The 15,922-nt window shown below is 47.8% G+C and overlaps 1 protein-coding gene across 3 annotated transcripts in view; it reads left to right on the top strand.

The window, feature by feature from the left end:
* Nucleotides 1-15,922, top strand: part of LOC106612711 (latent-transforming growth factor beta-binding protein 4) — a 79,321-nt gene that overhangs the window by 30,082 nt on the left and 33,317 nt on the right. For all 3 annotated transcript variants that reach the window (XM_014214144.3, XM_014214146.3, XM_014214145.3), the window contains exons 6-8: nt 4,389-4,625; nt 14,652-14,941; nt 15,341-15,443. In XM_014214144.3, the coding sequence (XP_014069619.3) occupies nt 4,389-4,625; nt 14,652-14,941; nt 15,341-15,443 (630 nt within the window). The remainder of the gene's footprint in view (nt 1-4,388; nt 4,626-14,651; nt 14,942-15,340; nt 15,444-15,922) is intronic.

Genomic DNA, 15,922 nt, shown 5'->3' on the forward strand with positions numbered 1-15,922 from the left:
CCAATCAAGTTGTAGAAGCATCTCAAGTGTCACGGCTGTTATAAGGAGCGGACCAAGATGCAGCGTTTGTGTTCCACATATTTATTATAACCGTGAAACTGAATGCAATACATAAATAAACGTAATATATCAAAACAACAAACCGTGACGCAGAGAGGACAACACACTACTCAAAAGATAATCACCCACAAGGACATGTGGGACAAACATCAACTTAAATATGGCCTCCAATTAGAGACAACGACAACCAGCTGCCTCTAATTGAAGGTCATGCCAAACAACGACCAACATAGAAATACAAAAACTAGAACTGAACATAGACATAAAAAAACAGATAAACACCCCCTGTCACTCCCTGACCACTATACCATAGATAATAACAACTTACTATGGTCAGGACGTGACATAAAGGATGATCAATGGAAACAGGATGCACCTGAGCAAAATTTCGCGACTCATAGCAAAGGGTCTGAATACTTATGTAAATAAAGTATTTCTGTTCTTCTAAAAAACTGTTTTTGCTTTGTCATTATGGGGTATTGTGTGTAGATTGATGATGGAAAAAAAGTCATTTAATCAATTTTACAATAAGACTGTAATGTAACAAAATGTTGGAAAAGTCAAGGGGTCTGAATACTTTCCGAATGCACTGTAGTGTCACTCTCTGGTCCTATTTTCTACGACCCAGTCGATGCCCTCTAGCATGGACTTGTGAAAAATGTCTGTCAGGCAGATGTGGTCAACAGAGCCCAAAATATCTCTGTAAATATCTCAGTGCATATTTGACCGTTCAAAGAGAGACCTAACTTTCCAACTATTCAAAGCGAGGTGCTATGGCAAAGTTGATCTGGGATGGTTTGGATAACTGCCGTTATGATTAGTTTTATTGTGGCAGTTGAACCTCATGATCTCATGCTGATTGCTAGTGTAACAGTGTTGCTTTCGTCTCTCTCCTCGATCCTACCTGGGCTCGAACCAGGGACCCTCTGCACACATGAACAACTGCCTCCCATGAAGCAGCATTACCCATCGCTCCACAAAAGCCGCAAAATCAGCTACTTCAAGGTCTCAGAGCGAGTGACTTCACCGATTGAAACATTATTAGCGCGCACCCCGCTAGCTAGCTAGCCATTTCACACCGGTTACACTCACCCCCCTTTTGACCTCCTCCTTTTCCGCAGCAACCAGTGATCCGGGTCAACAGCATCAATGTAACAGTGTTGCTTCCGTCCCTCTCCTCGCCCCTACCTGGGCTCACACCATGGACCCTCTGCACACATCAACACCCTCGAAGCATCGTTACCTATCGCTCCACAAAAGCCGTGGCCCTTGCAAAGCAAGGGGAACAACTACTTCAAGGTCTCAGAGCAAGTGACGTCACCGATTGAAACGCTATTAGCGCGCACCCCGCTAACTAGCTAGCCATTTCACACCATTTTACACTAGCTGCACTGAGGCAAACTAGATGAAACACTACAGTGAGTCTATTTGCAAGTAAGCATTTCATTGTACCGTGTACACTATGCTGTATCCTGTGCATATGATAAATCAGCTTTGATTTAATTTGATTCCAAATGCCAGCTGCTTTGTTTGAATCAAGTTGCATTGCTGGTATTAATTCTGCATTCACCTGATAATTACTCTTCAGCTTTCTGCTGTATTAATATCCTTCTCACCCATATTGAGGAGTATTCAGGGTTGTCTTGCTAAAGGTACAGGCCGGGGGGGCATGAGGACATCATGGGTTAAGCATCTCTGTGCAAGCTGTGGAAACTATGGCCAGCTGAACCTTCCTTCTCCTGCATTCCGAGGGAGCCCAAATGGCATGTGTCTTTAATTTGCCTCAAAACATCTCCCTGTACACACACACACACACACACACACACACACACACACACACACACACACACACACACACACACACACACACACACACACACACACACACACACACACACACACACACACACTCTACATGGTATGATGACCTGTTGTTCCACACTGGCCTGAGAGATGTACTCCATTACATGGATATGAGTGCAGTGAAAGACATGGGAACTTCTCTGAGAAGAGAGGGCTAAGGTTGTATGTCTCATGGAGGACCTGAGGAGAACTGGGCAGCTGCTCACTGCCTCTCAACAGCTCAGCTGACATCACTGTTTTTCATGGGAGGCACCTGCACCTGCACCCTTGCCACGCCCACTAACGATGAATCTGGTTTGCTTCCTCCCCGACGACTTCTCGAATGCGAACACATTCAAACCATTCTGATTGGTCCCAGAAACCGATGGGTTGGACCAGAGCTGGTCTACATGAATCAGCACAAACGACTTCTGGGATGGTAGGTTCAGACTCATGTATGGAGCGATTGATAGAGCAGCCAAATTAAATTCCGGATGAGTCATCAGGCAACTTTCTCTCACTCTGTCCGTCTTTCTGCCTCTCTCTTGTCCCATTCTGTCCCTCTCTCTGTCTGTCTTTCCTTTTGTCTGTTTCCCTCTCTTTTAGTCTTTTCCTTTCTCTCTCTCTGTCTCTCTCTCTCTTTCTCTCTCTCTACCTAATTTCCCCTCTCCCTGTGTCAACCCGTGTGGATGGATCCGTTGCATCTGGAGGGACACACACGTCCGACTTGGAGCAAACAATTAGGTCACCTTCTCAGTTTGCACACTGTACATGACCTCATCACCACGGCTACACCACAGCGGGGAATACACACACTGATACACTGCGTATGTTCCACACATGATTTCTCCACCGGAAACCTACTCCACACAGCAGAACGCTGCTGCTCTAGCCCCGGGGGCCGGACACAGGTTCTCTGCGATAGGAACCTAGAGAACTCCTAAGCCACTGTACTGTAAATTCCTCTTGTGAAAGGCTTTTCCCTGACAAAACCACCAACCTTTTCCCTGTTCCTCACCGTGGCCTCTGGAACAATGGGCAAGAGCATGCCAGAAACTGAGAAAAGAGACCTGTACGGTAGTTACCCCGACGCTGACACGCTCACTGGAGCCCAGAGGACTTCGTATTCAGACGGAAAATCAATTCTGTGCCCCCCCTAGGGAAAGGAAGAACACTAAAAATGATGGATCAGTGTGTACTTTGGACAGCCTTCAGCTGCCGTCGTCTTTCCAAGTTCCGGGAAGGCTCGGGGGAAAGGTGAAGGCCTATAATCAGTGTGACTGTCGGGACCTCGTACAGTCCAATAGTTGTGTTTTACAGTATCCTCTCCAAACCACTCTGATGAGAGGAAACAGGTTCAGCTGAAACCTCTTGATTGCAGGATCATTTGAGTGGTAAAATACCACAGAACACATACGCAAAGAGTGTTTAAGAGAGAGCAAGTTTATATTCTACCTAATTAAAATATGGATAGAAAGTCACACAAGTCTATTGGTACATCCATATTTTTATTTCTCTCTCTCTCTCTCTCTCTCTCTCTCTCTCTCTCTCTCTCTCTCTCTCTCTCTCTCTCTCTCTCTCTCTCTCTCTCTCTCTCTCTCTCTCTCTCTCTCTCTCGCTCTCTCTCTCTCATACTGCGTCATATATTGTTTACTCACTGTGCTGAGTTGATCATTCTGGCCCAGTGTATGATGGACAGACAGTTGGCCAGGGAGCTGCACAATGGACAGATTATAGATGCTGGAAAGATAATTCTATTCAGCTGACCACCAGGCATATCTCTCTCTCTCTCTCTGCCTAGCTGCAGTGCTGTTGTAAAGTAATTTCCATGGACTTGGGCATGGGCCAGGGCCAGGGCCAAGCTTTCCAATGTTATTATTATTATGAGCATTAATACAACACAGCCATGTGATATGGAAAGCATGTGCTGGTGGGCATAATAAGCAGAGGCATGGTTTTCGTCAGAGTGCTGCTTGTTGTCCATTCATTGTGGTAAAAAAAGGACACAATGTAAAGATTGTATTTGTGCGCTCTGTAAACAATCAGTGTTGTTTTGAATGGCATTGTTTACAGTGTGCCCAAACGGTCTATCAATTATCTCTGTCACAAGGACATGTGTTGGAGGTTTTCCCTTGTTGTCTTGGTTGGCTAGGTAGGCATAAAATTGTTTGACTCTGCCCTTGGTTTTGTAGTCGGATTGTATCTGAATCGCGAGTTTGTGTTGTTACATTTCAACCGCAACAGAGAGGAACTCTTGGCCTTAATGGTAACTGAACCATAGAAATCACTACAGGACTACAGGACATAAAACAAGAGGGTTATAGTTTCTTTAAGCTCCAGAGTTCTGTTTCAGTTGTTGATGTCTTGGACTCCGTGTTTCTCCCTCAATCTGGTCACAGTTAACAGAGCATTCTGTTTGTCGCTCTCTCTCTCTCTCCCTCCCTCCCTCCCTCCCTCCCACCCTCCCTCCTCTGTTTCTCCTCTAGTCCTGTGCCCCATGTTGTGTCAAAATGGAGGGGTCTGCATCCAGAAGGACCGCTGCCTCTGCCCGCCAACCTTCACCGGCAAGTTCTGCCACATCCCCGTGGCCACGCCCTCCACCAATGACATTGAGAAGCCTCCACGCATCCCCTCGGTGCTGGCCAGTCAGCAGCTGCTGACCCAGTCGGAGTACATTCTCCCCCTGCAGAGCCAGCAGCAGAGCCACAGTCAGCCCAGCGGTGGTAAGTGTGACAAGGCCGGCCTCATTTGTGGCAGCGGTGGGATCTGAATGGTGATGAATGAAACACAAGTTGCTCTTAAATTAATACATTAGACACAAATCTTTAAAGCAGAGTCCAATGTCTCTAGTGAAGGATCCTCTCCTTTACAGTAAGACTGGGATTCATATTCAAATAGAAGAAGGAAGAGCTCTTGAATGAGCACAACAGCTAATCCTCTGCATATTGAGGTGTGATTCTGACATGTTGATAAATTACATTTGACAATCATAGCTAACAGCATTTTTTCAAATTTTCAAATGAACCATCATTAATTGCCTAATAATGCATAAAAAAATTATGCTTACGTCTGACATTAGTCATCTGTGGTTTTGAATGCGCAAAAATGGTCAGCTAAGGTTCACACGTCTTTCCTGTAGATTAATTACATTCAAACTGCACCGTGTGTGCTGAGCTAAAGATGACAGTTATACATTACTGTTTTCCCTTGGCCAGGACTCAACACTTAAATTGTACCTCTCGGTGCCAATAGGTAATAAGCCTTGAAACACGGACAGCAATTCCTCTAGGTCTCTGAGACAATCACAAATTTCCCATTGTTTTAACATCATTACAATGCATATGAGAACACTCCGATTCGGCTACTTACGAATACTCTCACTGTCTTGCCAAATGTGAATTTTAGATGTTATGACAGCCAGATGTTTCTGACCAAATTTTATCAGTTGACATACACTCTCAGATGGTGGTGAAGTATATTTGTACAACATGAAGAAAAGCCAAACACTGACGTTTCCCTGCATGGTGGTATTGAGACCCTGGAAAATGCACGTCATCATATTCGCCAATCACAACTAACTACGCAGTTGGTGAAATCTGAAGCTTTAACAGTTACACTGCAGTTAGATGACACTTGTTTTAGGATACAATATGGTTGGTAATCTTCTGCTGCCTTTAAAGATTATTAGAATCATTAGAATCATTAGAATGCAACCCTGAGCGCATGTGTATTTGTCCATGCTCTATAAAGCCCAACGACATCAGTGTGGCTTGTGTTGGCTCCGGGGGGTAGGGTGGGGGTGGGGGTGGGGGGACTGTTGGGGGAGGGTGAAACACAACCAAAAGTTAATGACAGTGAAATCTAAACAATATGCTGAACTCATACTAACAAAAGAAATGTCGGGGTCAGTTATGTTGACGAGCTGCTTCCAAAAGTCCACGCTCTGTTCCAGGGCTGGGAGAGTGTTTGGGAGTGGAGATCTGAGGGCTTACGCAACCTCACTGAGGAGGCCTACGTTGATAGAGGGGTCTTAGACTTAGCTGGCCTGCCAATCGAGTACCACAGTATGAGTCATAATACCCATAAAGCCTAGCGGTCAAACAAGGAAATGGGTCCAATCATTTTTCCACCATTCTTTTTTCCCATAGGGGATTTTAGAAACACTTAAAATAAGGGCTCTGTTTTGTGTATGCTTACCCTGGCGTGACGTTTTGATAACAGTGTAAATCTCTCTAGGACAAGGTGACTTTTATCAATTTATTCGCCTGTATCTACTCCCCAAAAATGAAATGCTAATTAGCTGCTAATGTGACTATCATAAAGAACTACAAATGCCATGATTATCTGGACAAGACTGCCAAATCGAGGCAAAGGTAAGAATCTCTGGATTAACTATCTAATACTAGCTACATTTAGTAATGAATAAATTGGCAACATTTCTTTAAATTCACAATTCTGTGAACTGTCTTGTGCAAGTTTTAAATTGACACAATACCTGTCAGCTAGAGGATCAGGTTTGAAGGTAAGACCCAGGTGCAGACAGTGTCAAAGTAACAAAAGTTTATTAAATCGAACACGGGCAGGCAAAGTTACAAGACGGCAGGCAGGCTCAGGTCAGCAGAGGTCGGTAATCCAGAATAGTGGGGCAAAGGTACAGGATGGCAGACAGGGTCAGGGCAGGCAGAGGTCGGTGATCCAGAGCAGTGGGGCAAATGTACAGGACGGCAGGCTCAGGGTCAAGGCAGGCAGAAAAGGTCAAAACTAGAACATCCAGGAACTTTATACAAAGACAGGAGCAAGGGAGAAAACAGGAGACAAAGGGCTGTGAGACATGGGTTTAACTCTGGACACAAGAAAGGTAGGATGAATATGAAGGGTACGGGGAACAGAAGATGAACAGCAGAGGGGCTAATGATTTTGGAGATGGGAAACGGGCCGATAAACTGGGGGGAGAGTTTGTGGGATCCTAGGTGGACAGCCATACCTTCTGCCCGAGACGATTCCAGGGTCCGATACCTGGAGGTGGTCTTGAGGAGAGGTACGACGGCAGCGGCGGACAAACATCTGCTCAGGGAAGAGTGGGGGCTGATACCCCAGGGAACACTCAAAAGGAGATAGGCCCATGGCAGAGTAGGGAAGGGTGTTGTGGGTGTATTCGACTCACACAAGCTGTTGGCTCCAGGTGGTGGGGTTGGCGGAGACCGGGCAGCGCAGAGTAGTCTCTAGGTCCTGGTTGGCTCGCTCCGACTGGCCCTTGGACTGGGGGTGGAACCCGGAAGACAGGCTGGCCGACAACCTAATGAGGGTGCAGAATGCCTTCCAGAATTGGGAGGAGAACTGAGGACCCCGGTCGGAGACCATGTCTACTGGTAGTCCGTGGATCCGTAAGATGTACTGCACCATGAGCTGTGCCGTCTCTTTGTTCGAGGGTAGTTTGGGGAGAGGGATGAAGATGGTGGCTTTGGTAAACCGATCCACCACAGTCAGGATGACAGTGTTGCCATCAGATGAGGGAAGACCCGTGACAAAGTCCAGAAAGATGTGAGACCGGGCACGGTGAGGGACAGGCAGAGGTTGAAGGAGACCAGCCGGAGCTTGCCGAGGAGTCCTTGTTTTGTGCACAAACCGTGCAAGCGGCGACGAATGCGGACATGTTGGGGACCATGGTAGGCCACCATCAGACCATCGAATGCGGACATGTCGGGGACCATGGTAGGCCACCAAAAGCGCTGTTGCACAAAGGCCAGGGTCTGGTGGGAGCCTGGGTGGCAGGCAAGCCTGGATGAGTGGGCCCACTCCAGGACCACGGACCGGACGTTGTCAGGAACGAACATCCGGTTATCAAGCCCCCCCCCCCCCCCAGGGTTCGGCTGGGAACGCTGCGCCTCATGGACCTGCTTCCCTATTCCCAAGCTGAGTGCCGTCGCCAGGCACAAAGTGGGAAGGATGGTCTCAGGTTCCGGGGTCGTAGTCTTGGGGCTATAGCGGCAGGACAGTGCATCCGTCTTGACATTCTTGGATCCTGGCCGGTGCGAGAGGGAGAAGTTGAACTGTGTGAACAGCAGGGCCCATCTTGCTTGCCTGGAGTTGAGGCGCTTGGCAGTGCGGAGATACTCCAGGTTCTTAGCCAGTGCCTCCATTGCCATCTTCACTGTGAGAAACTCACGGTTCCCCACATCATAGTTCTTTTCAGTGTCGTTGAGGCGATGGGAGAAGAAGGCACAGGGATGTAGCTTGAGGTCCAGGGCAGAACACTGGGAAAGGATAGCCCCCACTCCGACATCCGAAGCGTCGGCCTCCACCACGAACTGACGGGATGGATCAGGATGAACCAAGATGGGAGCTGTGGTGAAGCGATGTTTGAGGTCCCGGAACGCCCGGTCAGCAGCTGGAGATCACGTGAACGGAACCTTGGGTGAGGTGAGTGCTGACAGGGGGGAAGCCAGGGTGCTGTAACCCCAGATAAAGCTGCGATAGAAGTTGGCAAACCCCAGGAAACGTTGCAGCTGCATCCTGGAAGTAGGCTGGTGCCAATCCACCACCGCTCTCACATTCCTAGGATCCATTTGTACACTCCCTGCAGTGATGATGTAACCCAGAAAAGGGATGGTGGAGCGATGGGACTTGCACTTCTCTGCTTTTACAAACAGCTGGTTCTCCAGGAGGCATTGGAGAACCTGTCGGCCGTGGAGCGGGAAAAGATGAGGATGTCACCGAGGTAGACAAAGACGAACCGGTTCAACATGTCACGGAGAACATAATTGACCAGAGCCTGGAACACAGCAGGGGCATTCGTAAGGCCAAATGGCATGAACAAATACTCGTAGTGACCGCTGGCCGTGTTGAAGGCGGTCTTCCATTTGTCCCCTTCCCCTATCCGCACCAGGTGGTAGGCGTTATGTAGATCCAGCTTGGAAAACACAGTGGCCCCTGGAGTGGTAGCGGTTCTTCACCGTTATGTCATTGAGACCCCGGTAGTCGATGAACGGGCAGGGTCTTGTCCTTCTTCTCCACAAAGAAGAACCCTGCGCCGGCGGGAGAAGAAGAAGGTCGAGATGAATCCTACAGCTAGGGAGTCCCCAATGTAGGTTTCCATCGCCTTGCTCTTCCGACAGAGAGTACAGTCATCCCCGGGGCGGAGTCGTGCTAGGGAGAAGGTCAATCCCACAGTCATAAGGTTGGTGCGGTGGAAACAAAGTGGCCCGGGCCTTGTTGAACACCTCCCGGAGGTCCTGGTACTCAGCGGGAATGGCGGAGAGGTCCATAGCGACTTCCGAGCCCCCAGGAAGACATCCCGGGGCAGGTTGTGCTGACTTCAGGCAATGGGCATGGCAGAACGGGCTCCAGGCCATGATGGCACCAGTAGACCAGTTAATGAGGGGATTGTGTCGCTGGAGCCAGGAAAATCCCAATAACACGGGAATCTGAGGAGACTTATTGAGCAGAAAGTGGATAGCCTCGCTGTGGTTCCCTGACACACGTAGGTTGATGGGAGTGGTGGTGTGGGTGACCCGGCCTATAGAGCGCCTGTCCAGCGCTCTAACATCCATGGGAATGGAGAGGGGCTGAGTGGGGATGCCCAGCTCGGAAGCCAGGATAGAGTCCAAAAAGCTCTCATCGGCCCCAGAGTCGATGAGGACCCGGAGCGATCTCGACTGGTTCCCCCACAGTAAGATGGCATGAAAAGGGGTGTGAATAAGGGAAGAAGAAAAGTTCCCCATATGTCCCACCAGAGTACTCGCTCTTGCCGGTGAGCCTGGTTTTAGTGGACAGGTGGACATAAAATGACCACGAGTCCTGCAATACAGGCAACTCTTGGTTTTGAGCCTGTATAGGCATCCAGCTGGAGACAACCCAGGTCTACCTTGTTGCATAGGCTCGGGAAGAGGTGGATCGGCAATCTTTGGCGACTCTCGGGGGAACTTGGGTAGCCTCGGGTTCTCTTGGCAAAGTTGGGGACTTCCGAGATGCCTCGTAGGCGAGGTGGAATCCTTGAATGGGCAAGTGCAAACGAATCTCCTCTCCTTACTTCGTTCCCGTAGTCGCCCATCAAGCCTGATGGTCAAGGTGATGAGGGAATCACAATCTGTCTGTAGTTCCCAGGCTGCAAGCTCGTCCTTCAATTCCTCCGATACTCTGTGCAGGAACATGTTGAACAGCGCTTCTGTGTTCCAGGCACTCTCCGCTGCCAATGTGCGGAAATCCATCGCATAATCTGCAACACCTCAGGATTCCTGCCAAAGCTGGATTAGCTTCCGGGCAGCCTCTCTGCCGGACAATGGGGCATCAAAAACCTTCTTGACCTCCACCACAAACTCCTCCAGACTGAAGCATATGGCCGGCTGTTTTTCCCATACTGCCGTAGCCCAGGCAAGAGCCCTCCCGGACATCAGCGTGATGAGGTTCGCTATCTTAGAGCGGTCCGAGGGGAAGGAGGAGTGCTGAGGCTCAATGATGAGTGCACACTGAGCGAGAAACGTCCGACAGGTGCCCGGCTCTCCATCTAATCGTTCTGGAGAAGGTAAGCAAGGTTGACGGGAAACTGGGATGACCGGTGAGGTGGCGCCGCTGACAACTGGGCTACTGAGGAGCTGTGAGATTACCATCATGGTAGGCTGCCTCCAAGACAGCCCGCGGAATTGCCCCAGCAATGATTTCAACGCTTGGTCATGGCGTTCGGCCAAGGTCTGGAGCCCTTTCACAAGGCCAAGAAGCAACTCCTCATGCCTACCAATGGTGTCTCCTTGGGAGGAGATGGCGTTGCGAAGCTGGTCCGAGTCTGCTGGGTCAGTCATGGCCAGTTCGTACTATCAGGTTTGAAGGTAAAACCCAGGTGCAGACAGTGTCGAAGTAACAAAAGTTTATTAAATCAAACACGGGCAGGCAAAGGTACAGGACAGCAGGCAGGCAGGCGCAGGGTCAGGTCAGGCAGAGGTCGGTAATCCAGAGTAGTGGGGCAAAGGTACAGGACGGCAGACAGGCTCATGGTCAGGGCAGGCAGAGGTCGGTAATCCAGAGTAGTGGGGCAAAGGTACAGGATGGCAGACAGGCTCATGGTCAGGGCAGGCAGAGGTCGGTAATCCAGAGTAGTGGGGCAAAGGTACAGGACGGCAGGCTCATGGTCAGGGCAGGCAGAAAGGTCAAAACCGGGAAAAAAAGAAAACCAGGAACTATAGACAACATTTACATTACATTTAAGTCATTTAGCAGACGCTCTTATCCAGAGCGACTTACAAGTTGGTGCATTCACCTTTTAATATCCAGTGGAACAACCACTTTACAATAGTGCATCTAAATCTTTTAAGGGGGGGGTTAGAAGGATTACTTTATCCTATCCCAGGTATTCCTTGAAGAGGTGGGGTTTCAGGTGTCTCCGGAAGGTGGTGATTGACTCCGCTGTCCTGGCGTCGTGAGGGAGCTTGTTCCACCATTGGGGTGCCAGAGCAGCGAACAGTTTTGACAAGACAGGAGCAAGGGGAAAACCGCTGGTAGGTTTGATGAACAAAACGAACTGGCAACAGACAAACAGAGAACACAGGTATAAATACACAGGGGGTAATGGGGAAGATGGGCGACACCTGGAGGGGGGGTGGAGACAATCACAAAGACAGGTGAAACAGATCAGGGTGTGACATATGCTGTGCAGGAGCTTGCAGGGATATGTAGTCTTGCATGATGTCTACTTTGATGCTAATTAGCAGTTTCGAATCTGAGAGTAAATAGAGATGAATATATTGATAAAAGTCACCTTGTCTGAGAGAGATTTACACAGTTATCAAAACGTCACACCAGGGTAAGCCTACACAAAAGACAGCCCTTATGTTTCTAAAATTCCCCATGGGAAAAATTAATGGTGGAAAAACGATTGGAACCATTTCCCTGTTTTACCGCTAGCTTTTATGGGTATTACGACACCTCCACTGTGGTGCTCTATTCTGTAGTGTTTATCATAAAACATCGTTGTCCATGCACACAGTGGCGGTTCTAGACCATTTCATCTGGGGGGGCTAAGCTGGGGCCAGTTGTACTGTTAGAGGGGCCAGTTACATTAGATGTTATTGTTGTCATATAGTTTTCTTCACTGCATTGCAGGCATTAGCAGGCAAAAGACCATGTTCATAATCATCATCGTTGCCACTGTCTAATAACGGATTTAAAAAAAAGAATGATAGCAAAAGTTAGTTATGTAAAAATCGACGAACGTGACAGGGGTCCAAAATTGTTGTTACAGGGGCACTGACCCCTGTTTTCTTCACTGCATTGCAGGCATTAGCAGGCAAAAGACCATGTTCATAATCATCATCATTGCCACTGTCTAATAACGGATGTAAAAAAAACAATGATAGCAAAAATTAGTTATGTAAAAATCGACGAACGTGACAGGGGTCCAAAATCGTTGTTACAGGGGCACTGACCCCTGTTTTCTTCACTGCATTGCAGGCATTAGCAGGCAAAAGACCATGTTCATAATCATCATCGTTGCCACTGTCTAATAACGGATGTAAAAAAAAACAATGATAGCAAAAATTAGTTATGTAAAAATCGACGAACGTGACAGGGGTCCAAAATTGTTGTTACAGGGGCACTGCCCCCCCACCCCAGAACCGCTAGTGCATGCACATCTCACAAATCCACTTGTATCAGCAATATACTGTTAGGGTTGAACTGGCTATATAGTCATCACTTAGTAACTTCTGATTTAGCTGTACTTTAATTAATGCAAACACGTGTGTGGTAAATGGGTTGTTCGTATATACGGTCTCGCTGTTTTACCTCGCAGGGCAAAACAGAGAAGAGAGCGTCACATTCTATTGTTCTCTCATTTATACCGAGAGATATTTCCCGCTCAATGCCGACCTGTCCGAGGGAGGAGGAGCGTGGTTTAAACTTGCTCCTCCTGTCGTCGGCGTGTAGGCTGATCCCAGCGTCGTGACGCACTTCCTGTTGCCGGTTCTAGTTCTTGTCTTCAACAGATGATTTACTCGTAGTTTATGTACTTAGCATAGCTTCCCCAGTATTATAAAGGTTATGCATATAAATAGCCAGTTCAACCCTAACAATACTGTACCTCTTTCTAGTGGCAAGTTTGCTACACTGATATTTTTTCTAGCGCAGCCAGGACTCTTACACTCTATTTCCTTGGCAACTTGTGATGCAATTTAGCATCACAACCGCAGTTTGACAACCATCAATTGTACCACCCCTAAGGGCTATTCAGCCTGTGGTGAACGTTTCCTCTCTTCGCTTGAGGAGGAGTGTATTTAGGAGGGCTGATGCCTGCTCTGTTTTCATCTCCTTGTGACTAAACGGCAAACTTTTCATGCGTGTACCTTGTGAGGTCACCTTTATTTTTTAGCGTGCAAAACAGGCGGACAAAGGACACCTCTGTTATGCTGACAGGACAAGCTGTGAGGACGAGGTCGGCCATTACTGTAATACTGGGCTGTATGTCACGGCCAGACAGTGTGAAATAGTGAATTGGCAATTTAAAACATCTTGTCACAACTCAAGTGGGGTGTAGACCATCAGCAAATAAATTCCAAATGATCTCAGAGTTAGTCTATGAACAGTTAAGGGAAATCCTACAGGGGTGAGACAATAGGATTGCTTGTTAACTACAGAGAGCAGACACCTGAGACATGTTTGGATCCAAAACACTGTCTCTGATATGGTTCAATTGTCTCCGCTTTTTATAATTGATGCAGCCGTGTTGTGGAGTTCAGCAAGTGAGCCTTGTAAAATCCATAGCACGATCATAGAACAAAAGACCCATTTGCACTCTCATTGTTTTGGGGCAAATGAAAAACACAATCCAAACTGCATCTGTAAATGAAACATTATGTTGGCTGCATATCTCCAGGGCCCTCGTGTAAACAGTTGCGTAAAGCCCTAAATAGTAAACCAGGTCCTATGGGTCTGATATTACGGATAGCTAAAAGGTGAAGAGTCCAAGGTCCCGGGTCTTGATTTTAATGAGCCTTGTTTTCGCCTTGGTATTTTTTCAACCTAGAACAAACTGTGCGCAACTGTTCCATTAGTACAAACAGATCTGGGACATTCAGTCACCCAGAGTTAACTGATTATCTCCTTGCTTTTTAGTCTGTAAATAAAGCCCAAGAAAAGGTTGAGATATGAGTCAGGGTCTGGCCTTCCGCTCAGTCTGGGCCTCTTGGCAGTGTAGTGGCATCACCGTGGGGGAAACGTTGTGCCAATGTTTCACTCCAGTCTTTAAACGATGAGAGGCTGCCATCATGACTCACAGTAATAGCATGTTTTAGGAGAACAACCACTCAATTATCAGACATACAGGGGGAGGATACCCCACACACACCCTCCTTTGATTCTTAAGATCTGCTATAGTAACAGGGCTTTATACTCGCTTCCTAACAAATGGAATGACGAAAGACCGCCATTCAATATTTAACTTTGAATTGAAACCACATCAAATACTTTGTATCACGCACCAAAGGCACCTCACATACATGGCAGCTCCCATTCATATCCACTTCCTTAGTTAGCCGTCAGCACAAAAATGCAAAGTCAACCATTCAGCTTTTGGTAAATGTGAACCACCAGGACAGAGTTCAAGTGAGAGGTCCGTCATAGGATGACCTCTGACCCCTGGAGGCACAACGGGTCAGGTCAGGGTCAGGCTCTGTGCAGAGACTGTATGGAGTCAGCAGTGTTTGCTAACGCTAACCCCGTCTAGCTAACCCCTAAACCCCATTCTCGTCTCTCCCTCCCCCCAGCGTCTGGCTCATCCATGGTCAAGGTGCGGGTGCAGCACCCCCCAGAGGCCAGCGTGAAGATCCACCAGGTGCTGAAGGTGGGGTATGGGCCAGGCACGGTTAGGGAGCAGTCGGAGACGGTCACCTGGTCAGCAGGCCTCTCGGGGGCCAGGACCAGTGTTCTGCCAGGGGAGAGGGCCGAAGCCCCACCACCCAAACCCAGAGTCCAGGCCCAGACCATCCATGGTGACTCCACCTACACAGAATCCTCCGGGTTCAAGTACTGCTTCAGGGAGGTCCGCAACGGCCAGGTGAGACTTCTCAAAATTACTTCTACTATTGATTCCTACAGATAACTGCCAAAATAAATGAAACACTTGAGTAAATGAGGGATACAAAATACAGGTGTGGAATTAACATCCCATCATGCTTAGGGTCATGTATAAAAATGCTGAGCAGGCCCAGTTGCCCATTATTTTGGCTACCATGGCTAGAAGGTACATTGAAGCTGTTCTGGTGCCACGTGATGGCCCAACACCCTATTAAGACACTATATGTTTGTGTTTCCTTTATTTTGGTTACCTGTATATATGTAATATGCATTAAATGATGTAGCTAAGTCTTAAGCAAGCCAATAGAAATAGGTGGCATCTCTCATTGTGGTTGTGCCAGTTTAAATCCAATGCTCTTCCTTCTCCTATACCCCTCAGTGCAGCTCACCTCTCCCAGGACTCAGGAGTCAGGACACCTGCTGCCGAGGGATTGGACTGGCCTGGGGCATCAACGAGTGTGTCCTCTGTCCCCCTAACAAAGGTAAAAGACCCCCCTCTGGTAGTCACCGGCCTGACTTCTACAGTGTGCCCTTTCCCAGTTCTCCTTTAAAGTGAAGCTTGGCCTTTCGTCCGTATCCCTCTTCTCTTTTATTTTTATTTTTTAATTTTTTAATGTAACCTTTATTTAACTAGGCAAGTACACTTGTTCTCTCCTTTCAGTCTTTCTATCACAAAATGGGTTAATCCTTTTTATCCCCCCCACCTTCTGTCCAATTTGTGTACCTACCCCTCCTCTCCTCTCAAAACCAATCATTATATACCAAAACAAACGGCGAGGTCACTGCTGATTAGTAATCTCGGGTGCAACAATCAACAAATAGTAACACTTGTTGTACACTATGATCATATGCACTTTGTTTTTTGTTTATGTATACATGTGTAGATTAAGTAATGTATTATAGATGACAGCTATGCCATGTTTGACTATGATTGTTTTTAGTGTCTCAAAACTCAATTTGA

This window comes from Salmo salar, chromosome 09 (assembly GCF_965601325.2).
Source record: "Salmo salar chromosome 09, fSalSal1, whole genome shotgun sequence".
Classification (NCBI taxonomy): Eukaryota; Metazoa; Chordata; class Actinopteri; order Salmoniformes; family Salmonidae; genus Salmo; species Salmo salar.